General features: G+C 44.4%; 1 protein-coding gene across 1 annotated transcript in view; it reads right to left on the reverse strand.

The window, feature by feature from the left end:
* Positions 1–85: 85 nt before the first annotated feature.
* Positions 86–25659, reverse strand: part of BMP6 (bone morphogenetic protein 6) — a 92419-nt gene continuing 66845 nt past the window's right edge. The window contains exons 3-7 of the mRNA XM_008492610.2: positions 12374–12522; positions 10899–11096; positions 3331–3407; positions 1010–1120; positions 86–919 (exon numbers count right to left, since the gene is read on the reverse strand). Of these exons, the coding sequence (XP_008490832.2) occupies positions 770–919; positions 1010–1120; positions 3331–3407; positions 10899–11096; positions 12374–12522 (685 nt within the window). The 3' untranslated portion in view covers positions 86–769. The remainder of the gene's footprint in view (positions 920–1009; positions 1121–3330; positions 3408–10898; positions 11097–12373; positions 12523–25659) is intronic.

The following is a 25659-nucleotide window of genomic DNA, read 5'->3' on the forward strand; positions in this document are numbered from 1 at the left end:
ATAAAGTTATATTGCTCAGTCAAGTACTGAACTGGAAAGACCATCTAGGGTCTGAGTTCACACTGGTGTTTCTAACACAGGGTGCAGCCAAGCAATCTTAATGCTTGCAGCATCTTAAAACTGTGCTTGGAGGGAAGAGAACTGAAACATTTTCTTTGGCACAATTTAAGATGCTTATTTTCATGACAGATTTCAGCAGGAGACTTAACAGTCTAGGAATAGTAACTGGTCCTTCTAGACAAAAGGCAATTCCTAACCTTTGGAATTTTATATTACCTTGTATAATATGTATGCTGTAAGTTAGTCTGTAAGTACTAACTGCTTTCTTTACTCTAGCTTCCCTGTTTCTCCCCTAGTCTTCCCTCCTGCAAAAAAAAAAAAAAAACCAAAAAACTTCCAAACTTGGGTGTTTTGAGTGTTTGGTGCCTATCTGGTAAAACTTGAGCAAACATCCAAGCAACTGCTAAGGCCAGGGTCCTATGTGAGATTAAGACCATTCCAGCCCTATAAAGTGTGTGTGGGCATATTGCTGCTCTGTGTCCCAGCCCTGCAGAGCTGAGTGCTACCGGGGCAGAGGGTCAGTCTGTAAGAAGTCCAGCAGTTTGCTCCTGCCCCATCGTGTGCTCCCCACACGATTTTCTCACACAAGGCACGTTTGTGGTGTTCTGAAAGGTGGTTTAGCTATTCTTTTCTCCAAGGTCAGGTAGTTCATGGAAGCACGGAAGGTAGCATGGAAGTAGAATCACAGAGTCTGTGTGAAGTCTGTTTGTCAGTGACATCCACAAGCTCTTACTACCATATTCCTGTATTTCTTCAAGATTACATTAGAATTATCATCAAAATAAAGAACAGATATGGCATTTAGCTTGGTAGGTGCACAGCATGGTTTGGGAACGTAATCGGGATTCATAAGATGAACCTGTAGCCAAAAAGAAAACACAACTGAGGCAATGGTAACTCATTTACAAATTCACCTATTGCTTTGGCATCGAGCTTCCTGGAGACTTACCAGAGTTTGTACAATGGCGTGATTGGTTGCATTCATGTGGGCGTTGAGTGGGAATGAGCACTCCCCATCACAGTAGTTGGCTGCATAGCCCTTTGGAGCAATGATCCAGTCCTTTTTAGGAAACAAACAGAACATGACTCAAATTTAAAAGTTGCCAACTTGTACAGACAACTGCATGCAATTAGGAGCAGCTGAAAATTTTCCACTAACTTTTTCTTGAGGGTGAAAATGTGTTTTCACTGAAACTATTAGGGTTGGTTTATTTTTTTATTATTTCTTTTTTTTTTTTTTATGCGAGCCATGACTTTTCCATGGACACACTGATTTTAATGTGCAAAGAATGGTGCATGTCAATGCACAGCTTAACTGCCATGAACGAAGGCAGCTTTATTCCTAAAACTCACTGGGTTGCCTTCTGGGGATTGTGGCTTGGATGCCGCTATGTTCTGATGTTTCCTGCAGGTTAGGCCCTCTGGCTGAACTACCTTTCCTAGGTTGAAACACAGCTTCAGCTGATGTCCCCTCCTGGAGAAAATCACACGTGTGTGTGTGTGTGTGCAGATATGCACAATTCAACAAGGAAGCTCCAGAAAGGAGCTGATGTGAAAATACTCCAGAAAATACTGATGTGGTGCCTCGCAGACGCTCTTACACGCTCTCATACAGGAACACTCCTCTGCCAAGGCCACTGTGGTAAATTTTAGCTGCATAACAGCTTCTCCACCTCCACCAGACTCTTAAAGGAGGGGCAGGAGAGCCAGCCTGAGCTGCATGCACAAGCAAGTGGCCCCAGTGGAAATTTGAGTGCCATGCCTATGGAGGAAGACAACTCTTCACCAAAGGGCTAATTAAAAAAATTGCAAATTCTCTGATGCTGACCCAAAAGAGCCAAAGGTAAACTAAAAGCATCACCAGCCATCAGGAGACATTTCTCCTCCTTTTTCAATGTCAGGCTCTACAGGACATATGTTTACTCTTCTCATGCACAGTTGTTTAACTGTTACCCCTTTAGCTGACACTGGCTACTGGGATAAACCTTAATTTTGCTATGGCCAACCTGAGCAGCCGGGGAGTGTTGCTGCAGCTTTACTAACCAACTGTGTAGTTTGATTACGAGCAAGAGAATACCTGGCCAGAGCAAAGCCATCCCTTCCTTGTACTGTACTAGCTCCCCCATAATTTTTTCCTGGTAAACTGAGCTGAGCTGCTTTTCTAAGACAGACACTTTCCTGCTACAAAAACCAGTACACAACATGTAATTAAATTTGCGTTTTAATGCAGTATAAGGGAAGAGCTCTGCCAAAGAACATTGAGGGGTGTTCTGCAATAGAGAGCAATGCCCAACAACTTCAGGGGGCTGCTGCTGCCCCATCCCTTCATCATCTCCCTATGACAAGCATGATCTGGATTCCAACTCCTACAAGGAGCTCTGCTGGTCTGTGGCCTTCCTTTAGTAGCATCCTACCTTTCTGCTCAAGCCTGCCACTAGAAAGGTGAAGGCTATTCCTCAAGGCTGTAAACTTCACATCTGGAATATGCCTCCTGCCTGGAAAGCAGGGCAAGTGAGCTCAGGAGGAGGTGGAAAGACTGTGCATAAGTTAAAAGAAAAGCCACTAATAAGTAATGGGAAGCCAGTGTGTAGCCAGAGTTGTGGCAAGTAGGATGGAGCTGACATAAGAAACCAAAAAATGCTTCTGTTTGATTAGCTGGAAGAAGGAAACCTTCATATGTAGGGTTTTACAGAAGCAGCTCTTGCATCCTGAACTGTAATCTGGTAAAAAAAAAAAAAAAAAAAAAAAAAAAGGGAAGATGAGGCCATTCTTTGACATGTGGCTTGGACCTAAATAACTTAGGCCAAACAACTCTCTGGCCTCACAGTGGTGCAACTAAACCTCATCTTCCGTCCACCTACTGCAGACAGTGCTAATTGTGGCACGGGGATTTCAACACAATGGCTAATTTTAAAATTAGGCTGATCACAAGAATAAACTTGATTTGATTAAAATCAGTGTTTAACATCAGATTTTTTTTCATTATCAGTAGAGGTACACAGATATAAGCCCTTGCCTGCATCATGACTCCCACGAGTGACAAAGAATGACTGTATACTGGCATCTCATAAAGTATCAAGCTTCCTCTGGATCTTATCAAATGTCACAACTATCAATATTTATTTGCCCTTCCCTGTGGCTGGTTTTAGTGGGGAGGCACAAGGGACATTTTAAAGCATAATGGCAGCCTTGAGGGGAATTACCATGACACTGTTTAGACAACATTTCATAACAAAATGTCTAGTTTACCCAGAGAGAAACATCACACACCTGCCATCCCAAATCTTGGAAGCTAACGTAAAGCTCATGCTTTCTGCACGCTGTTTTTAAGTCACTGCTGTTGTAATCTGTTAAAAGACAAAGAACAAAACAGGAATTTAGAAAGTAAAACAGGCAGAGCATGGCTGGAGGGCACAGCTGGCCAAATCTGTGCACACTTCCAGGCTCAGCAATGAGAAATGGTAAGCTCCCTCAGCAGCCAAAAGGGTAAGGGAGGGACACCCAAAACAGGGCTGAAGCTTTTAAGATGCCTATGGGAATGGAGACACCCAAGTGACTTGGTTATAATTCCTTCAGCTGCCTTGAATAACTTGACAAGCAGCGCTTGTAAAACACCTCCAGTAAAATGACTTCTTCCTCGGCTGTGGTTTCCACCCTGTGTTGCCTTGGGCAGTTAGCTGAAAATGCACACATTTACCAAGAGAATTACAAGCCTGGGAAGGTTCATCATTGCCTTGTGCCCCTCTATTGGTTAGCAGAGGTCTTTAAACACCTAAGATGTCAGTCAGAGAAGTCGTGTCCTTGTCCCTTTCTGTGACTTGCCTCCAGCCTCTCCTGGAGGGAACACATGGCTCCATGCACCACCATGCTCTAGAAAACTATTTTCTCCTTCCCATAACCTACTTACCTGCAGAATTTTTGACATGCTTTCCATGTTAACTTGCTCCATTGTGCCAATACTGTACAAAGCCCTGATCAGACACCTTACCCCTTGCAGCCTCACAACATACAAGGATGTTTCAGCCATGCAGGAGCTGCTCCCAATGCAACCCTATAACATGCAGTTTTTGACAGTGAGTGGAATTTCCCATTTATGCTTGGAAAGAGAGGTGGCTCCCCATGCAAAAACCTGTAGCAAACAGAAGAACTGAGCCATGACAGAGGGGCCTTTCACCCTGGCGTGGTTGCGCAAATCCAGCCTTGATGGGTGGTGGCTGATCTGGCCACGCCTCAGGTGGCTGCTGGACCTCAGTGCACAGAAATGACAGAAACCACAGGAACCACAGGAACCACCTTCACAGTGGGGCTGCCTGCCCAACAGCTATGGCTGCTGAACCTAGCAAGTGTAAAAGGAAGAAATGGCAGCAAATTTGGCTACACAGTGTGGGATCCCAAGTCCTCATCCATGCAGTGATATGTGTGAGATCCTCCTGCAGCTGGACCCAGACTGGCTGTGTTTTCTTCTGGGTCTTACCCACAGTGGCACCCTCTCCCTCCCTCTCTCTCCTTGCTTCATTTGCAAGTAAAGGCTCCTCTGTCCATGGGCAGATGCCACAGGCTGATGTGCTGCTTCCTGCTGCCCTTGGCCTTTCAGCTAACCACCCCCCTGGCACCCCTAATGTGGCTTGAAAGGGCACCCTCCCAGCATTGCTTTCCCCAAACACAGCAACTGGGATAGAAAAATATTTTTAGTGACTTATCCCTTGGCTCTGAATAAGCCTTTCTTTTTCTTCCCTCTACCACCACCCCCTAAAGTTTGGGAACTACAAATGCAAATATTTATTCAAAAGAAAAACTATAATACTAAAAGCACATCCAACTGACATTTAGGGCAGCTCAGCATTACAGCTGGGTGCAGTTAACACTGAGGTCTGAAAAAACCCTACACCTCAAACCTAGCCTCCAAACCACCAAAGATTAGAGAGTTGTTTTTAGAAGCAGTTTTGGTTTTAAACTTTAAGGACTGCATTTTAGACTTTCAATAGCGTCACTTCAATCGTGGATTTAACCAGGTGAGCAGAGCTGGTTAACAGCCTGCTGCCCCAGAAACATTCACTCTTTCAGGAGTATGTGGTAGCAAGGACAGAAGCAAGTTTCTCTATTTAAGCTTTCCAGCCTCAAACGAGACATAGCCCATAGCAACCAGGGTGTGGTGATTTTTTTCAGATGGAGCTTTTCAGTCCCTGGCTCAGCCCAGAAGCAAATATCTAGCATGCGATGTTTCTAAATAATCTGGTCGTAACAAGAGAAAAAAAAAATCAAGCAGAAGATACTTTCAGTTGTCAAAGGATTTCACTTGAGTACCTGAAAACGTGACTTCATTGTTCTTCAATGGGAAATATATTGGTGAAGTTTGTATTTACACGTATATTTTCACTGCTGAGTGGGCAGAATGATGCTACATTCCAAATCCAGCTACAACTTAACCCAAATCAGCCATGGGAAATCAGAGAAGACAAGGGAGGCAGAGAAAACAGAAGTGGGAAGAAAAGTTGTGAGCGATCACAAGCTTAAGAAAACAAAGGAAAAAAAAAAAGCACTGCTTAACAAGCTACACAGAACAAATTACGAATGTGTCCTCTCTCGCCCTGCCTGAAACAGACACCCCTAAAATGTGCCCCAGTGCCCTGGTTGGCAATTGAGCCACCTCATTCCCACTCTGCACCAAGCACTGGCTACTCCCACCCAAGGAGGATGCAGACAGCTCTGCCTCCCTTGCCCACACTCACTCAGCCTTTGCTTTCTTAAATGCTGAAATACCAAACTTCCCCTCTCCCAGGATTTCCACTGTCTCCTGTTCAGCTGTCTTGCCAAGCTCCCTTGCCTTCTCTTTTGGTTACATGTTTGCCTACCATAACTACTTTATAGAATTGACTTCAGCCCAACTTTGGGGATGCTACAAACCTTTAATTGACCCTTAGCAAAGGCCTTCTGAATGGGAGAAAAAATGCAGCAATACAGATGCACGTAATAACCACCCATTCCTTGAAGTTTGGGGCTTGGCATGTGCCCTGCAGCCACATACATCCAATTATGGGCCTGAAAAAAGAGGAATCCATAGAGCAAAGGGTTTTTTAGTGAAGAGCTGAACCTTGCTAAGCTACTGAAGTTGTCTTCCTGGCACATTTTCTTCAAAGCCTGGAAAGCAGTATCAGCTACCACAGAGCGTGGTAGAGCGTGCTGCTGTTTTAGCCCAAATTGCTGTTGCAGGTGATTTGCAGTGCAAGGCTTAGCATCCAAAATGCAATGGGGTACATGCCCTTCCCTGAAAGTCCTGCAGTGGGGAGCCAGGAGGGCCATGAGCAGGCAGCCTGCAGCAGGAGGATGCTGCAAACAGCCACCATGGGACCAGCCTATGCTTCCACAACAGCATTTGCAAGGGTGGTTTGCCAGAGACCTTCAAAATCTCTGCGAGTTTAGGGAGCTGCTTCAGAAGATCCTATAGGCTCATTGTGGGTTTAGCAAAATTGTCTTTCTTTCCCCTGAAGGTACCAATTTAGAAACACTAGCTTGGCATTTAAAAGTCACTGCATTTAATCACCCAGCAAACTATTTTGTCTAAAATAGAGACTTAAAAAAAAACCCCAACCCCCTAGTTTTTCACTCAAAAATAACTTCCAGGGCAGTGCAGTTAAAACAGCACACTTAAGACAGCTTGTCTCTGCAGCTTGTCTGCACTGAACATTTTCTGCCCTCACTAGAACCCAAGTCTGGTGTTCAGGAAGCACAGATGTTTCTCTTAAGGCTGGACACTGGCATTTGTATTGCTGAGAGGGGAAAGAGAATAGCCTGACCCTAATGGTCTTCCTCCTACAGGTACGTACACACCCGCCTTAGACTTCTTACAACCTCTCCCGTGTTAAGTGCTGGCAAAGAATATATAAATATTTACTGAAGTCGATCTGTCTGAGAACACCCTTGCTGCTCCCAAGGTGCCAGCTTACCAATTCCACCTGGTACTTAATTGCTTCTGTAATTCCAAAATAGCTTTGACACAGTTCTCCAAGGCCATGTCCTTCTTCTTGGTGTTTTGACTTTTTTGATTTGCCTGGATAAAGCTGGTGTAAACTGATCACACAGTTAATAACAGTTCAGCTCACATGCAAGGGATCTACTTGGGTGGGAAGAAGGGGAGATGTTGGGCTGACCTGGACAAGCACATAGAGAAGCACTGGCCACACCACTCCAGTCTGCATCCTAGTGCTCTACTAAAGGGAAGACAGGCTGTGAGATAACCCTGTTTATTAATAAGGCCCTTGCCACCACAAAACCATTTGGCCTTATTAACCTCCAGCATTTGTGCCCTTGGTGGTACTGAGTTCCTGTACACGTGGGGAAATCTGCCTGGTGCTGTGCATGTCAGGAAGGAAGGGCACATGGAGGGCTCCTCCATTTCTCCAGAAGTACCTAACACCAGTCCTGGAGACCTCAGAGGGCTAAAGAGAAGGACCAGGAAAGGTCCTGGGTTTCACTCAGAAGAGCGAGTGCAGCCCAAAGTCAGATATTTAAATGTGGTTCTCTGTAAAGAGGGGTGACGGGAGGGGATGTGCCTGCAGGCTGACTGGCATAGATGGAGGGTTATAACTTCTGGGCTAGGTGACAGCCCCACATGGCAACCAGCATTCAGGTTGACGTGGCTATACATCAGTAAAGCTCTTATGCTCAAGCATTTGCCATCTGTTATGCTGAAGTGGATACTCAGGTGGCTCTTCAGGATAACCAGAGGGTCAGCCTGGAGCCTGAGAGCACAAGCTAAACCCACCTCAAACACAGCTGAGAGAGGGCCTCCAGACCTTGCAGACAACAGCAGAGACACTCCTCCCACCCACCCACCTCATTCATCCATGTCCTGGGCCAGAGATGGACGACAATTTTCTGCCTCAACAGATGAAAATACTTTTTTTTCTTCTTACTCATACTCTTTCTGCAGAAGAACAGAGTGTTGCTCCAGGAATGCATTGACGCAGGACTCTATGTCAAAGCAGTTTATAACCATGGGGGTTACTCAGTTCTGCTTTATACAAACCAGCCATAATTATGTGTTTATAATTCAGAGAAATGAGTTCTTGGTGAAAAAATACAGATTATTGAGATTCTTATGCCACAAGCCATAACTTTAGCATCTGAGCACTTGGTATTGACTGCAGGACAACAACTGCACATCAAAGGCACCACAGCAGGGTCCCAATCCTGCACATAGCAGCATGTCTTCATGTCACCCCATGGCCCACCAGATCCAGTACTATCCCAGCAGCACACTTCATGTGCTTCAAAGCAGCAGGACTTGAAATGCTTTCCATATTTACATTGTAAAGGGGGCTTTTTTTAAAACATGCTGCCCCAACCCAACTCACAGAATCTTTCAGAAAAGGGGTTCAGTTTTGGACTGAAGAAAGAAAACTCACGAACAGAGAAAGGAAGGTTCAGTCTACAATAAAAGACACAACAGCAGTCAGCTGACTTGCTCTCCAGGAGAGAAACTGCCCTCAAGCCCTTATATGAAGAGCCAATCCTGGCTCAAGGAAGACCACAGACCAAAATCTGACCAGATATAAGATACAGAGAGAAAGATGGAGAGGTGAGGATATCCACAGAAAGGAGACCACAGCATCCCAGTTTGGTAGCCCCTTTGAGTCCATATCCATCAGGATACCCACAGAAGAGCAAGGCAGCTTCCAAGTGTAGCCTGCATGTTCATATCCCAGATGAACACTCCCCTGGCCCTGTCACACATCATCAGGGCATAGATGTAGGAACCCACACAACTAAAAAAGAAAAAGATCCCTGTGATTTCTTTAACACTGAGAACATGTACTGGTCATCATTGCCTCTTGGGCTATTAAATCAACCACTTCTTAGGGAGTCTAAGAGTGTCAGACTTAAAAAGGAAAATAAGATGATGCAGTCTCTCTTTTTCTAAACACAGAAACCAACTAAATATACATCATAACTTTAAATTCCCCTCCTTCCCCCCACCTTAAATCCACAGTGGCTCAGCTATACCTTATTGACTGAACTGCCAAATTCCAGGTTTTAAATTAAAGCTGGCTTTGAGCTAGAAGAGCTCAAAAAAACCCTTGAGACCACAGAATGCCCAGCTATTTTTTCCCGTTTTGTCATTCTATAATTTTATGACCTGATGCATGGTGTAGTCAAGAAAGCAGCAATGTAAAAATGGTCCTTTTTGTCCAACACATCTGCTCCCTCTGGAGCTTTGAGTCCCATTGCCTGATTTTGTAGTAGTGAATTTTTCTTTTTTAGCACTGTGAAGTTTGCAGAGCTAAGGGGAGCAAGTCAGAGCCTATCCTGACTCCACCTGTGAATGTGATCCTATTGCATGGGAAAGGAACACTGCAAGCAGCCAAGATACCTCCCCTGTGAGACTGAAGTTTGGAGACCTCAAGGAAAACCAGGAAAGGAAGTCTCAGCAACTGGGACCAACAGACATCTCCACCTGAGGCTCTGGCAGAAGCCTGTCACATCAGGTTAGACAATAACTCCTCCAGCAATTCCACACTGGTACTGGCCAGCCCCCATCAGGGAGGGCAGGCTGCAGGACGGAGTTCCTCCTACTACCTTTAAAATCCATTAAGCAACATTTCACACCCAACCAAGTCCAACATTTGCATGGCATGGCACAGCCACCCACAGCCCCTCTGCAGCATTCACCACAGGGAGAAGCAACAGCTGGTGGTGGCCAACATGTGCTATGCTGGCACTAGCCCAAAGGGCAAGTCCATCACCATGCTGGGCTGGAGCAATAGGGCTGCATCAGCACATGGCCATGCCCAAAGCCTGGTTGCCAGCCCTAGAAGGGCTCCCAACCTGCTCCTGGCTCCCAGAGCCATGGCCAGCACTGGTGTCACCTCAGGTGTAGCACAGCTCACCCACAACCTGAGCATGCAGTAGCAGGGGACAAGCTACAGATTCACAGCAGATGAGTTTCAGCAGTTCTGGCTCATCTCCCTGTGTTGTGTCTGGACACAGAGTAAAAAATACAGCCGCCTCTCTTCCTTGGGGTATAGTAATTTCTAAACACAGGAAAAACAAGGATCCTATTGGAAACGAAGGGGGCAGCATAAGCAAATTAATCAAGCAACTTGGAACAGGCTGAAATATTTGAGAGGAAAGAAGGCACTCAATGAACAGAGGGATCGGTAGCACTGTGATACAGAGCAGAGTGGCTGGAAAACAGACAAGACTTAGAAGACAGGATGCTCGATATTTTTGCCAAAACTTCAGTTACCCATCAGCATGCAACAGCACTCAAAAGGCTGCTGTACAACACCTGCAACATGCAACCTTCCCATGGCAAACAGGCAAGCCTCTTAGCCTGCCTGGAAATGCACTTCACTGTGTATACACTGCTGTTCCCCCAGTGGAAAACTCAAAAAGGATCTCGTGCTATTCTGCCAGGGTTTTTCCAAAAGAAAACTGAAAGAGGACTCTGCTGGAAATGAGCATGAGCAATACCATAAATCTCAGTGTACGCAGAGATGAAGTCTTTTAAATACTGCATTTCACATGGTGTAATTCTAGGCAAATACTGTGTAGCAAACAACCCACAAGCACAGGGATTCGGATTCCCCTCACCCCCCCCGTTTAACTCAATGGATGCAACTTCCCATGGTGGTGTGGATTTCATGCTGGATTCAAGAGGATTCCTGTAAGTCTCATTATGTGACACTCCCTCTTCCTATCCTCTTGCACGTGTAACCTCTTCACCCAAGGAAGAACATCCCACCTTGCACCCCCCACTTGCATTTGCACTCCAAAGCAAACAGAAACAGTACAAGAAGTCACTTCAGCTTCCAGACAAAGTGGTGTGGTGGCATTACCTGTGACACTGGACACCCTAGAAATGTCCTGGGCCTGGGTGGAGCGGTTCCGACTCTGTTGCCTGCGCCTGCTTGTTGCTGACCTTGTGGTCCGAACATGAACTTCACTCACTTTGAAGAAGGCCACCATGAAAGGTTGTTTGTCATAAGGGCCATCTCTGCCTATCAGGCCTGCTTCTCTAGGATTTACACTGAAACCTTGGAATCAAACAGAAAAGTGAGTGTTAGAGAAGCGGTGCTGTTGGATTGCTCCTTCCAGAACCAATGGCATTCCTGTGAACAGTGTTTCCTTTTTTTCTTGCCCACGCTCCTCTTCTTTTATCACCAAACACTCCAATCCTGCCACTGTGAACAATGGACATTTTTACAGCAGCACTCCATCCATCCATCCATCCATCCATCCATCCCACACAGGAGGCTCCAAGGCAGCACCTGGCTCTTTGGTACCCCTATGGCATCCCTATGCTTGTTTTAGGCATTGAAGAGGTATACAGATTATTATACGAATCACAAAGGGCAGATGCATCAAGAAATTAATTCTGCTGCTCGTGAAACAGAAGAAACAGAGATGAGATTGCAAGATCTCTAGGAAAAGCAGAGGGCAAAGACATGGGACGCTTTCTCAGGGAAAGGGTCCCAGCCCATTTTGGGAGGGGGAGGCTGGCACTAACATTTCCCCAGAGTAAGGAATGGATGGCCCCTTTGATCTCACTTGACCCCACAGGTGTACCAAACCCCCTCATGAAGTAGTAGTTGGAAGAAGTAGAGGAAATAAAGAGGAAAGATTTCACTGCCATCTTTTTTGTCACTTTCTGCTCATCTAGATCCTCTCCTTCTCAACCACTTACTTCCAACACTCAATTTCATGCTCTTTTGCAGTCCCATCTCTCCTTTGCCACCTTTTGAAGTTCCCATGGGCTGTGAAACACTACCATTGCAGCTGCCCCTGGAGGAACCAGCCCCCCACAGCAACTTCATCACCCACCTGGACCACTACCCCAGCACAGGACTGCCACCTCAGGTTTGATGAGATCCAAGTGGTGATGGCAGCTGCATCAGCCAGCAGGGCTGCCATAAGCCCAGATGGGGAGGCACATACCCATCTACCTGACCTCTTCTCTTCTTCCCACTCCTAAAAATCACCCCACCTGGGTTCCAAGCTCCACACCCACTTCTGACCTCCATCTCAGAGACCTGACCCCCTCTCACCTTCACCCCCTCATCCCGGTACTGCTCAGAGACACTTGCCCTCACTCATGAGGAAAGAAAGTTCTTGGGGGCTTGTCACGGGACAGCCAAGAAGGTGACATCCCTCAACCTCTGCCCTCAGATGCTTTGCTCAAGATGTTTGCTACAGCCACCTACACAGGCAGGGTGTTTGCTCCCCACATCACACCTGGACCCCATTAGCACCACTCCTAGACAGCATCCAAGAGGCTTGTGAGGTTATCAGCAGAAACTGGCCCATAACCTACCATCCCGGGTCACCACACTCAGCTGCAGTCCCATGTTGTGCTGAGGGTTCATCACCCACATGTTACTGGTGGCAGTGACATCAAATTCCAGCCAGCCTTCCTCTGAGGCCCACACCACCCGTGTGTCCAGCAGGAACAGGTCAGAAGCCCTGAGGAGGAGAAGCATAAGGACAACATTGTAATGTCTGGGATTTTGTCCCCTGACTTTCACTGTTATAGAAACAAGAAAACCTGAAATAAGTAAAAGTGATGTTAATAACTGGGGAAAAAACCCTCAAAATCTGCCTATTTTTATGCAGAGTTTTGCCATGAAATGCAAACGGTTGTATAGGTTTTTCATTGTTCCCAAGGCTGGATGGCAGCAATCCTAGTCCTTAGGTCCAAGTGTTTCTCCACTGGCAAGGGAGTAGCCACTGCTCTTCCTTAAGACTGTAATGCTAGTTCTGGGAGGTCAAACTACCAGCATTTCCAGTCATTTGGTGGCTTTTGTCAAAGGAGCTTCATGGTTTCAGCCCACCTCCCACAATGCACCTACTATAAAAAATAAATCACCCAGCAGGCCAATCATCAGTGAAGGGAAATGAACCTCTAAAGGCCTCTAAAGACATTTTCCTGAGGCTTATCAACAGGGATTAGAATGCTTTGTCCTAACGCTGTTGGTACTCAGTCCCCTTCATGAGCTTCAGCTTCCAATGCTAACAAGTCTATACCTTTTTTGCAGCATCAAATGCACACCAGAATTCAGTTCAATTAAATCAGCTGGAAAAGCACCCAGAGAAATCCCACATATATTTTTTTCACTATATTATAGGCATAATTTTCTATGCAAAAGACCTATAATTCTTATCCTTAGCCTGTGGCCATCATCATAAAATGCCAATTTTGTGACGCCAATCCCATCTTCACCTGTCTTTTCTTCCTGGAGTTTTTGGTTTTTGTTTTTTTTTTTCCAAAGGATAACCTAAAGAAAATGAGAAAACAGGGTACCTGTCCCTTCCCCTCATCAAAGGATCGAGTTACATTTTATTTTTGGCCAACTGCTATGTCATACTGCCCAGCAGCTTGGTTAGTATGAGATCACACATGGAAAAATAAGCACTTAAGTCTATTAGGGCTCCTAGTGCAGCTATTTTTACAGCACAGAGGCTTTCCTCTGCTTCGCTGGTAGCAGCATGCTCTGTGGTTGACTCAGCAGCCTTTCCCACAGGAGGCTTTGCCACCCGTCCTCCAAAGGGAAGAGGGTTCAGGAACAACTCTGACCTTCACCTCCAACAGCAGCCAGTGGTTGGTGCTGGCCAGCTGCTGGATGTTTTGGAAACCTTAAGGTTGAAAGATGTGGGCTTTCCCAGGCAGGGTATAAAAACTGAGGAGTTGCTTAAAGGAGACCACAAGCAGCAGCTGCAGTTGAGACCACTCTTGCCCTCTCCCCTGCTAGAACATTCCCACCTCTGAATGACTTACACATTGGTCCTCCCCAGTGCTTGAAATGGGCTGTATCTGATGAAGGGTTTTGCTAGCACCTGTTCTGACCTTCCCATTCACACCAATTGCTTTTTTATCTTGTGTCTCACTTCACCTCTTCCAAGTGCCATTCTCTTGGTGGCACTCGCCCACTCCAGACAATATCCCACTGGAGCATCCAGACTAGAGTAAATTTGGCATTATGTACCCCCAAACCAAACATGTCTGGCTGCAGAGCCATTGGGAACTCCGTTAAATACTCAACCACATAGGATCAGTCAGGTCTACAAAAACACAAAGAGGAGGCCCAGAGCTTATATTTCCATCGCTTTACACTTTGGGAAGACACCTGGACATTAGAGAGCTGTAACACCTCAGAGAACCACATGGCATCATTTAGCCCTTTCCCTGAGCTCTGGGTTGGATCAAGTACATCCACATCACTCCTGAAATGTTTGCCTGACCAGATCTTAGAGATTTCCAGCATCACAAACTCCATCATCTTTCTAGGGTATTGAACGTGTTTAACATGAAGCATGGGTTCTTTGGTTGGGCTTTTTTCCCCTTTCATAATAATAGCTAACTTAAATGTCAAACAATCTCCCCTTCTTACTAAAACAATCTCTTCAGTCTTTGCTTATGAGCCACATTTTATAGATTTTGACTATTCTCACTGCTCTTCATAGACTCAACTCAGGTCATCATGTCACTGATGCCGAGTACAGTGGAGGATAATCTTGATGCTTCTCACAGACTATGCCTCTATTCATAAATCTCAGGACATAATTTTGGCTTATTCAGAAAAATCACACTCATGTTCACCTTGTGCTCCATTATAATTCTTAGATTCATGCTGCTATACAGCAAAGGACATGGTGACTTCTTAGGGTTTACATCACTGATTTTTCATGTCCAAATGCAATTCTTCTTTCTACCAAATCACATTTTACCCCCTAGATTGAACCTCTGTCATATTAGATAGCTTAAAATACAGACTTGCCTTCCAGAGGGTCTTGCCCATCATAGTGTCCTCCACAGATTTGACAAGCAAACTGCTTGACCAAGATACAATTCTACAAAGGAGAATGCTCCACTTTATCTCAGTATGTCACACTCACTTTGCAAAGACTTCAATTGCTTTGTAAAATGCAATTGAAGTTAGGCTTAGGGCTGGGCTTTCCAATCCAGTTAATTCTTTGCAAAAAGTTTCATACAGGACTGGGTTTCAATCAGCTCTGCCATACAACTGACTTCTGCATCGTTTGACCAGATGAATCCAACACTGAAGGTTTGCCCCACAGGTACTGCAGGTCAAAGTAATAATGTCAGCAGGTACCACATCCTAGCACTTTCTGCTTAAGCTTGTTTTTAAGTAATATTTGTCACTCAAACCTCACAAGACTGCAAAAAAGTGTATATGATTTCTTACTAGTTTTTCCATGAAGGTTTTTAAAAAAATATTCAGTCACTTATTCCCAAAGACAAAATTAGGGGGGAGGGAGGAAAAAAAGAAATAATTTACTCAAGTTAAAAAGAATCCCATCTATTTAGCTAAGAGTCTTTAAGTCTTTAGCCACTCCTTTATTTTTTGCAGAGTAGGAACACTTTATACTCTTTCTCCTTTAAGAAAACCACCACTAATTTGGCCAAGCAGTAAGTACTTGAAAATTGCTTCCCACACAGGCTCAACAGAGATTCAGAGCTTAGCAACAAAATCCTCTGGACTTTTTATATGCAGGGAACATACTTTCCTGTCCTTTTCTCCTTGGTAAACCAAATACCATGAGAGGTCTCTGCTCTTCCCTACAGCCACATGGCTGGGGAGTGTCCTCATTACTCCTATAAAAAAATCTGTATGATGTCTGATCTTGGAATGAAGACTGGGAGATCTCCCAGGCTGGCCCCATGTGGAAGGAAAAGAATTTCTAATCAGATGGGTAAGAGTGATGGATTTGCTGTTGTTGTGGGGGGAAGACATGGACATGCAAGGACTACATGATGATACTGGGTAAAAGGAAAAAGTCTGCAGAGAAAAGGGAATGGAAAGTACCCATGGCTACTACACCTCTTTGAATCATTCTTCTTCTTAGGAAGCAGTCAGATCTCATGCTGAAGAGTTCTACACACAAGTAGATGCAAGCCCATAGTCAAAGCAAAATCTAAAGTGTGGACAAGAAGGTGAGAAACAGCTCATATGTCAAGGAAGTTACACAAAACAAAGTATTGAGTTTCTAGTCATTAAGTGGTGACATTGATCCTGTGCAATGAGGCGGGTAGCAGCTACATGCAACCATGTACGTGGTCATATTAATGGAAGGATGTCTGAAAAGTTCAGCATTGAAGAGTAACAGAGGCAAGAAGGGATCTGAAGGAAACTGAAAGGAAGCATGAAGAAAAGGAAAGATCTAGAAAAAGAAAGGCTGGAAGAAATGCATGGGCCAGCATCATTGAGCAGAGAGGGAGTATTTGCTCTCAGCACACGCCGAAGAATGCCAGATCAGTCCAGAGTTTTCAGGCCCAAGAAACCCTGCATATGTCAAGGACATCACAGGACCTCTGGCACTTGCACGGCAGAACTTTCAAATTCAGTGTACCGACAAGAAATATCACCTCCAGAACAGCCTAAACCTGCCTCTGGTTTGCATACAGCTACTGTCATCTCATTGCCACTACGATGCCTGACAATCTCATCTTTATTTTCAACATGTTTAAGCAACTGGACCAGTTCAGTTAAGGATTTCCATAAAAAAGGCTGCTGCTTGAACAATATGTATTAACCTTAGATTATTACAGGGAGGCAAGTGAATGGGAGAAACTGAGGCAGCGATCTGAAACAACTTTCCTGACACAAGAGAGGAGATGAAGTGGAAGAGTGCAAGTTAAGAGATTGCCAGCTTGAAACAGGAGCTCTTTGTTCTGGATCAGGGTCCTAAAGTATGGTCTCACATCCCAAGAAATAAATGGGAGTGTTTCAGAAGACTCTAGAGGAGGATGGAGAAGCAAAGGTCAACAGAGCAATCACAAGCAGCTGCAATAAGCAGCAAGAACCACACAGTTTACCAGAGAAATACGGCCTGTGTAATTCAGAAGGCAGGATTTAGTTCCAGTGTCCTCAGAGAGCAGCTGATTTGTCAGATATAAATATCAAATATAGCTACTATTCTTAATGCTGGCATTCCAACCATGTACTCAGGGCATTTATAGGAGAAACAGCTTGCATTTAATTTCAGTGCTTTTCCCCCCATAAGATAAATATTTTGTTAAGTGAAACCTCTGTGTAAACCTTTCAACAAAATGTCTCTGGGTGTTAATTCTCTTTAATTGAACACTAATTAGATTAGAATTTAGTCAAATTAGTAACCAGTTCAAGTGGTTAATCTTAGTTACTACTTAGTGAAATGTTCACATTAAAATAATATCTCTGTTCTGGGTACACATTACAACATGGAACTTTGCTACAGGAAAAACACCAAAGCTATAAAAAGCTAAATTTAAAGAAGCATCTGTTGAACTGGGGTTTTTTACTTTCCCACCCTCCCTGGCCTTCTTTCCCTGACCAGGCAGAAGTTTCACCAGGGAGACAGAACAAACAGAAATCTCACCTTCAAAATGACCAAGTTAAAGGTCTCTCATTTTAATTACAGATCTTGGAACAACATTTTTGGCCCAACTTCAAAGCTTGCAATTACCCAGGTGTTTAAAGGATTGTTACGCATCAACAGCCATTTACCAAAGCATTAATTACTATAAGTCTCTAAAACTTCCCTCAGCTGAACCTTTTTGTTTACTTTTCTTCAAAGACAAGTTGACATAATAGTCTAGACTGCCTAGCAGCAGTTTCTCAAAAGGGAATTTTGCACAGAAGGTGTGGGATTTACATTTTAATTAACCCCGCTTTCTAGATACTCTTCAGCATACCTCAGGATGTGAGTCTTTAGTCTGCACTGACATCAGCCTTCTGTAAAAATCACCCTGCATATAGCAAACTAGCAAGTGTATTTGCTCTTACCCACTAACATCAGACTGATAACTGTAACTACAGCTGATTGAGTTTCAGAGTTAAATTGAGCTCCACATAGATAAAACTTTGAAATCACAGCCACTGCAAACTGGCAGATCTACCATCTTGTAGTAGATTTAAGCTCTACTTTGAATTTAAAAGTGTTTATTATTTATAGAAGACTGTATGTGGAGCTCACACAGTATGAGGTACTTCCAGCAGATGCAATACAAAACCTTAACAACTTAGGATATCTGAATAACCACTACTCCAAAGATTTAAAAGCACCATACAAAATTTAATCAACTGGTGCTTGCTAGTACAGAGAGCCCCAGGCATGAGAATGCCAGCATCTTGAATGAGTTGCCATGGAAAGCAAAGGCAGTCTCCATCATTTTATAAGAAGAAATAAGGCTCAGTTTTACTGTCCTGAAGAAGCTACACCATCTGTGGGCCAGGGAACAAGGAGAGACCTGCATGATCAATAAGAGCTACTTAGAAATGAGGAAGGAAATATTAAGAGCTGTCAGTCTGCAAATGAAGTTACTTCCAGGGTGAGACAGAAAACCAGCAACTGGGCACTAATTTGCAGGGACTGACAGCTAGGGAGGAAAAAGCACTAAATGGAGATGCCAGGACACTACAGAGGGTATCTGCAAATTTGCACAGGCAGAAAAGAGGAAAACATAACCTAAAAGACTGGAAACATAACTCCTATTTTCAAAAATGGAAAAAAAAGAAGACACAGGGAACTACAGGCCAGTCAGTCTCACCTCAGTGCCTGGCAAGATCATACAGCAGATCCTCCTGATGGCTCTGCTAAGGCAAGCAGATAACAAAGGGGTGACTGGTGACAGCCAGCTCAGCCTCACTAAGGGAACGTCCTGCCTGACTTGTGTGGTGGCCTTTTATGATGGGGTCACAGTGGAAAAAGGCAGAGTAACAGACATCATTTGCCTGGACCTGTGGAAAGCATTCAACACTGTCCACACAATATTCTCATCTCTAAATTGGAACTATATGGATTCAATGGATGGACCACTCACTGGATAAGGAACTGTCTAGATGGCTCAGTGTCCAAGTGGAGATGTGTGATGAGTGGTGCTCCTCAAGGATTGGTACTCAGACCAGAGCTGTTTAACATCTTTGTCAGTGACATGGACAGGGGAATCGAGTGCACCCTCAGCAAGTTTGCTGATGACACCAAACTGTGTGGTGAAGTCAGCCCACTGGAGGGAACGGGTGCCATCCAGAGGGACCTTGACAGGCTTGAGAACTGGGTTTGTGCAAACTGCATGAAGTTCAACAAGGCCAAGGGCAAGGTTCTTCACCTGGACTGAGGCAATGCCGTGCAGCACCAATAGAGGTTGGGAGGAGAAAGGATTGTGGACAGCCCTGAGGAGAAGGACTTGGGAGTGGGGGTGGACCAGAAGCTTAAAATGAGCCTGCAGTGTGTGCTTGCCGCTCAGAGAGCCATCTGTGTCCTGGGCTGAATCAAAGATGCATAAACAGCCAGCTGAGGGAAGTGATTCTCCCCCTGCACTCTGCTCTTGTAAAACCCCACCTGGAGTACTATGTCTAGGTCCAGAATCCCCAGCATAAGAAGGACATAGAGCTCCTGGAATGTGTCCGGAGGAGAGCCACTAAGATGATCAGTGGGCTGGAGTACCTACCGTATAAAAGTAGGCTAAACAAGTTGGGGCTGTTTAGCCTGGAGAAAAGGAGGCTCTGAGGTGACCTTATTTAAAACAACCTTCCAATATCTGAAGGGAGCCAACAGGAAATCTGGGGTAGGGCTTTTTACACAGGTGTGTAGTGAGAGGACAAGGGGAAATGGTTTCAAACTTGAAGAGGCGAGATTCAGGTTAGACATTAGGAAGAAATTCTTTAATTTGAGGGTGGTGAGACATTGAAAGAGGTTGCCCAAGGAAGCTGTGGCTGCCCCCTCCCTGGAAGTGTTCAAGGCCAGGTTGGATGGGGCCTTGAGCAACCTGACCTAGTGGAAGGTGTCCCTGCCCATGTAAGGGTGTTGGAACTGGATGATCTTTAAGGTTCCTTCCAACCCAAACCATTCTATGATTCTATCATGATTCTGAGAGCCACCATGGATGAATCCAGATGTGGGAACACACCAGAAGGGACAGGTAGGTAAACTCAGCTTCTTGCTGCTCACTTACCAGTCCCACAACATGACTGCTCTGGCTGATGAAAGCTCTCTGCTGAAAAAACTATCCTACATCACTGGAGGCATTGCCCTTGGAGGCAAAGTCTGCTGGAGTGGAGAGTTAAGTCTTGCAGACTCACTGGAAGAGCAGCAGAGCAAAATGGAGTTATAGAATTTTTCTGTTTAGAAAAGACCTTTGAGACCATTGAGTCCAACCATTAACCTAATCGTACTGAGTCCAGTGCTAAACCATGTTCCCAAGCACCACATCTATGCATCTTTTAAACACAGTGATTCAATCTCCTCCCTGGGCAGCCTGTTCCAGTTCCTGACAACCCTTTCTTGTAAAATCTGGTCTAAACCTCCCCTGGTCCAACTTGAGGCCATTTCCTCTATTCCTATAATTTGTTACTAGGGAGACCAACCCCCACCTTGCTACAACCTCCTTTCAGGTAGTTGCAGAGAGTGATAAGGTCTTCCCTCAGTTTCCTTTTCTCCAGATTTAACAAGCCCAGTTCCCTCAGCTGCTCCTCACAACACTCATGCTCCCAGTCCTTCACCAGCTTTGTTGCCCTTCTCTGGACTTTCTCCAGCACCTCAATGTCCTTCTTGCAGTGAAGGGCCCAAAACTGAACACCAGATTCAAGGTGTGGCTTCAGGAGTGTCAAATAGAGAAAGGACAATCACTTCCCCACTCCTGCTGTCAACATTATTTTTGATACAAGCCAGGATGCTGTTGGCCTTCTTGACCTGTGCATGCTTTTGGCTCATATTCAGCTGCTGTCAGCAAACATCCCCAGGTTCTTTTCATCTGGACATCTTTCCAGCCATTCTTCCCCAAGCCTGTTGTGTTGCATGGAGAAAGATTCATTTCAAAGCAGCATCTGAGAAAAAGTAGAAGATCAGAGCCTAGAGGTAGAGTATGTGGTCTCTCCATGCCAAGACTGCAGGAGTCCATAAGAGTCCCTGCAAAGCCAACATTGACATTTGAATGCAAAGATTTACTCCCCGACCCCCATCCAGCTCAAGGTCTTGAGCTTCATAGCTCTGAGAAATTAATATTTTACCAATAGCAACAATGAAAAAAAGAAAAAAAGTCATCCCAAGTCACAGGGATAAGCGATGTATTTCTCATTTCCTTGACTGATTTAATGAGACTACAGCGTATTGCAGCTCTAGTGATGGCTTCAGTACTACACCTCAGAATGTAAATGCAGCTTGAGGCACAAAGATGGGGAAGAGGGCATATTCTCAGTTTTGATAGAAAAAGTCCCCTGGTTGTGGAACAAGTAAGTTTTATCCAGACTAACTTTGACTTTTACACTACTAAAAACCAACCACCCTAAATCATAACAAATTGCATATTCACAGTGGGAGCTGAACTGAAATGTGGACAGGCACTTCTCTGTAGCATCATGGAACCAGCTCTATTGTATACAAATAGATGAATACTATACACATATCTGACCCCAACTTGAAACAGATTGATGCTGGCTTTGTCATTTATATTACACAACCCATTCCAAAACCCAGTTGAGGGCGGTTATTTATTTTCAAAGCTATAAACACTGCCGGCAAATCAATTTGCCCTTTAGATTAGAAGCTCGGATCCCATTTGTATAAATATCCTGTTGCAAAGAGGAAGACTTTATTACCACTGTTAACTGGCAGCTACAAACCAACGAGCTCCTTAACCCTTAAGGAATTGTGTTCAGTAGAAGTACACACTCCCCAGGCAGTCACTCTGCAGGGCACATCTATGTCCATACATCTTATCATACAGGAGGAATCTTTCCACACATCAAGTCCTCATATTTCATTCTGGGTGAAAACAAAACTGTTTAATAAACTTTGACCATTAAGGTACCGTATCTTCCTTTGATCACTAACACAGGCCACTGTGTTTTTCATAGATCAGTTGTTTGGACAGTGTGGGAGTGTTTTCAGGTCTGCATTAGCAGGATATTTACACTTGAAAACATACAGATGATCCAAACTGAGGACTTAAATCTTTGATCAACGATAAACTGCCTTCCCTAGTTCTGACCTGACACCTCTCTGGGTGAGAGCAAGAAAATTTCAAGAAAGAAAAAGAAATTAATGAGCTGTTTCCTGGGAGAAACTCATTTCTTCCCTTCTGATGCAAAGGTCTCACATGGCAATACACTCCCAAGGGGTATCAGAAGTCACAGAGGGCTTTTGCCTGTCCTTCCACAGAATCAGTGCTACTCCTTAAAAACAAGCCCATGTGCAGGGCTTGGGTGTGTGTTGGTACCACTGAAAGGAGAGGAGTCAAGGCAGCTGCTGCCTGCTGGAGCTCTCTCCAGTCAAGAGTCAGTGCGGCTCCTGCCTGCTGAAATTAAGTGCTCCCTCCTCAGATATGGTCATGATGGGACAAGCACCTGGAAGCTGAAGCTTTGACTAATCTCACCACTCTCTGCACATTCCAATGGAAAAAAAAAAATAATAAAAAAAAATCCCACCCGAGCCTTTCAAACACCACAGTCTCTTGAGGGTCAGAACCTGAAGGGCAGCAGCACCCGGTGGACATATGGCCCACCCCCTCTCCCCATATCAGCCCCTACAGCCCACACTCAAAACTCAGAGTCATCCCTCTCAGAGCAAATCAGACATAACCCCAACCTTCTTTAGTGAAGCCTCTTCTCCACACAAGATGAAATGTGTACTGCTGATGGCTGGCCACAAGCTTGACCTATCCTGAATATTCCATCAGTGTCTTTGCAGTGTCTCACTGACAACTCCAGCAGTATGAGTTATGACAAGATGTGGCTGTTAAGAGCAGATTGGTTATAAAACAAAAGCCTAGTTTCTAGGCACTATTTTTTTTTGCCTTATGAAAGGGTGGAAGGAATGGAGAGATGAAAATATTATCGACACAAGTGAGTCAGTATTAAAATGTTTTCTTTTTTAAGAGAGAATGTACTTAGACCACACTATCCTCAATGTGTGCATCACTGCCTGGAGCCTTCACAAGTATCATTTTCATATTTCTAATGGTGCTGAACAAGAAGAAGGTCAAATTTCTCCCCAGAAGTTATGTTTTTTCAATCAGCGTTGATTCTGATTGTTCGTGTGCTCTCTGCATACACCCCCCTATATCCAGAAGGCAGTTTAAAATGGGCCCATATAATCGTTGCTTTTAGTTTGTCTACAGTGGCAAAAATTAGTTTGAATAATTCAATAACTGGTAGAAATTTTAGCCTCAGGCTTGGTTTTGTTTTTAGCCACAAGGGAACAGCCAGCAGTGCCTTGTGATTCCATGCAGCAGCACACACATCTGGGCTGGAGTCACACGCTTATGCTCTTACTGTCCAGATGAGCTTTTTTTTTTCTTTCCTTAAGTAATACCAAATTAAGCCACTTCATTACACTTAATCAGAGCCAAGGGATACTTCAAGACTGTGAGCTTTGGTGAAGATTTGTATTTACTGAATCTTTCTCTTTTCTCCTGCCCTCCCAAACTCATTTCTTTGAGAGCAGCAGTCAGGTTTCTTTTTCTAGATATTTTATTCCCTCAGAGGTACACACTGCCTTTCTCTTGCAGGCTGCTGGTTTTAATCCACCCATACCAGCTGCCCTGTTAAGGGTTTATTTATGCACAAAAGTATTTTATAAGCTACCAATCATTGCCTCAGACAACTGTTAACCTCATAAAAGCCAAGATTAACATGGTGACTTTGAACTTTCTCTTGAGACTGCCAGGTTGACCTAACAGGCACTTTCTGTGGCCTTTGGAGACAAATTTTCCTGACCAGAAGGAGTATTTGTCAGCAGAACAAGAAGAAAAAAAGGTACAACTTCAACTCCTTCTGTTTCACCTGCTAGTTCACAAGCTAAACTTCAAGAACTGCACAGACTCTTCCTTATGCAATAAAATGTCATCAAATGTCAGGAAATATCAAGCTGTTATTCATAACATTGGTCCAAAGGAAGTGTGACAGAACTTTTTTTAGCAATTTTTTTAAAGTCAAAGGCAGCTGTTATTTTCTGGCTCATAAGATGTCTGTTAAATGCAACATTAGCCTTACAAATATTTAGCAAGTTATACAACTAAATACAACCTTTTAGCATTTGTTTTGAAGAATGTTTACAGGCCAAACTCCAGACAAGCTCACTAGTGTGGATGCATATTTGAATCGATAGCAGCAGCAGCCACCTATGGAGTCAGAATCTCAACTGAAGGTATCACTAATTCTAGTATCTTATTTTTTACTGTCTTTTAACACCTGCATATTTTTAATACATAGGGAAGATCTAATGCAGATGACATCCACTTTTATACTCAGATATATATGCACGTGCATGTGTGCACAAGCACACATTTACCTATGTGCATTTATTATATTTTACGTGTACATGAAAAGAGTCCTTTTAGCTACAAGGCAAAAAAAGGCAGAAAAGGGCACGTCCTTTCTTGAAAGGGCAGGAATTTCTGAGCCACGTTTTGACCATCTCAGCACAGATGGTGTGACGAGTCCCGCCGGCTCACCCAAAGCACAAATTTCTCTAGCCAAACCGAGTCTCCCCCCTTCCTGCCAGTAAAAATAAATAAATAAAGAAGAAAAAGAAACAAAAAGGGAGCCCTGAGGGACTGGATGAGTCAGAGGTTAGTAATGAACTACAGACACTCCGTCCCCGGGTCAGCGGTTCACTAGCCTTGCCCATGTCAGTAGGGACAGCGAATTGCTGGCAGTCTGGACCTAGAGGAAGCTGCTCCAGGATTCCCAGTCCCAACAGTGGGATCCCCTCTGCATGGCCGCCAGCAGCAGCAGGAGAAACATGACAGAAGGGAACTGAAAGGCACAAAATTCTCACCAGCTCTCAAGGGAGAGACCACCCTGGTGACCCCTATCCAAGCTGCTGCTTCTGCTCCATCCGCAGGAAGGTCTCCAGCACCCAGAGGTGCCCAGCAGGTGCAGATGCCCAAGTGCTCAATGCCAAAGGACATGTGTGGCAGCCTCATAGCACAATCTGATTTTGGCATGTTTCTGGCATGATATTTGAAGCAAAAATAAGAGGTGCCAGGATCATTGCTGTGCACAGAACTCACAGCAATTAGTTCTGTGCAGTAAGAACTGTGCACAGAAATCTGGCAATCAAAATCTGGAACAAAGATTTTGAACATCTGTTAGGAATAGGGTACTTTAAAGGTACTTTTATTCTTTTTTCCACAACACAATTTGTTTGCTCAGTTTACCCTGAAATAAGGCTATAAACATTTGAAAGCTGTTAGTTCTTCTTAGAAGGGGCAAACTTAGACCTGAAATACTCAGTGCTGTGCTTTGCTGATCAACCCAGAGCAATGTACTGATCACCTCCACAGGCACTTGGCGGAGGTTTTCCTCCAGATCCAGAGGCTGGGTCTCTGCTTGTGAAATCTGAAACAAATCAACACTATTTTTTATCCACTGTGGCTATGAATGAACAATACAGCTAACATCTATGAAATCTGCATGACTGTTTGGACTTCCATCAGTTCTTCAAGTGGGTATTGATGCAATATCCTAACCAGCAAGCACATTGCATCCTAGCCAGCATGCACATTGCCCCAGGAGTCGTTCCAGCAACCCAGAAGTCAAAGTGGGTTCAGGAAAACTGACCTTTTAAGATTTCTTCATCACTTATTTGTCCAAGTATTTC

The sequence above is a fragment of the Calypte anna genome, chromosome 2 (assembly GCF_003957555.1).
Source record: "Calypte anna isolate BGI_N300 chromosome 2, bCalAnn1_v1.p, whole genome shotgun sequence".
NCBI lineage: Eukaryota > Metazoa > Chordata > Aves > Apodiformes > Trochilidae > Calypte > Calypte anna.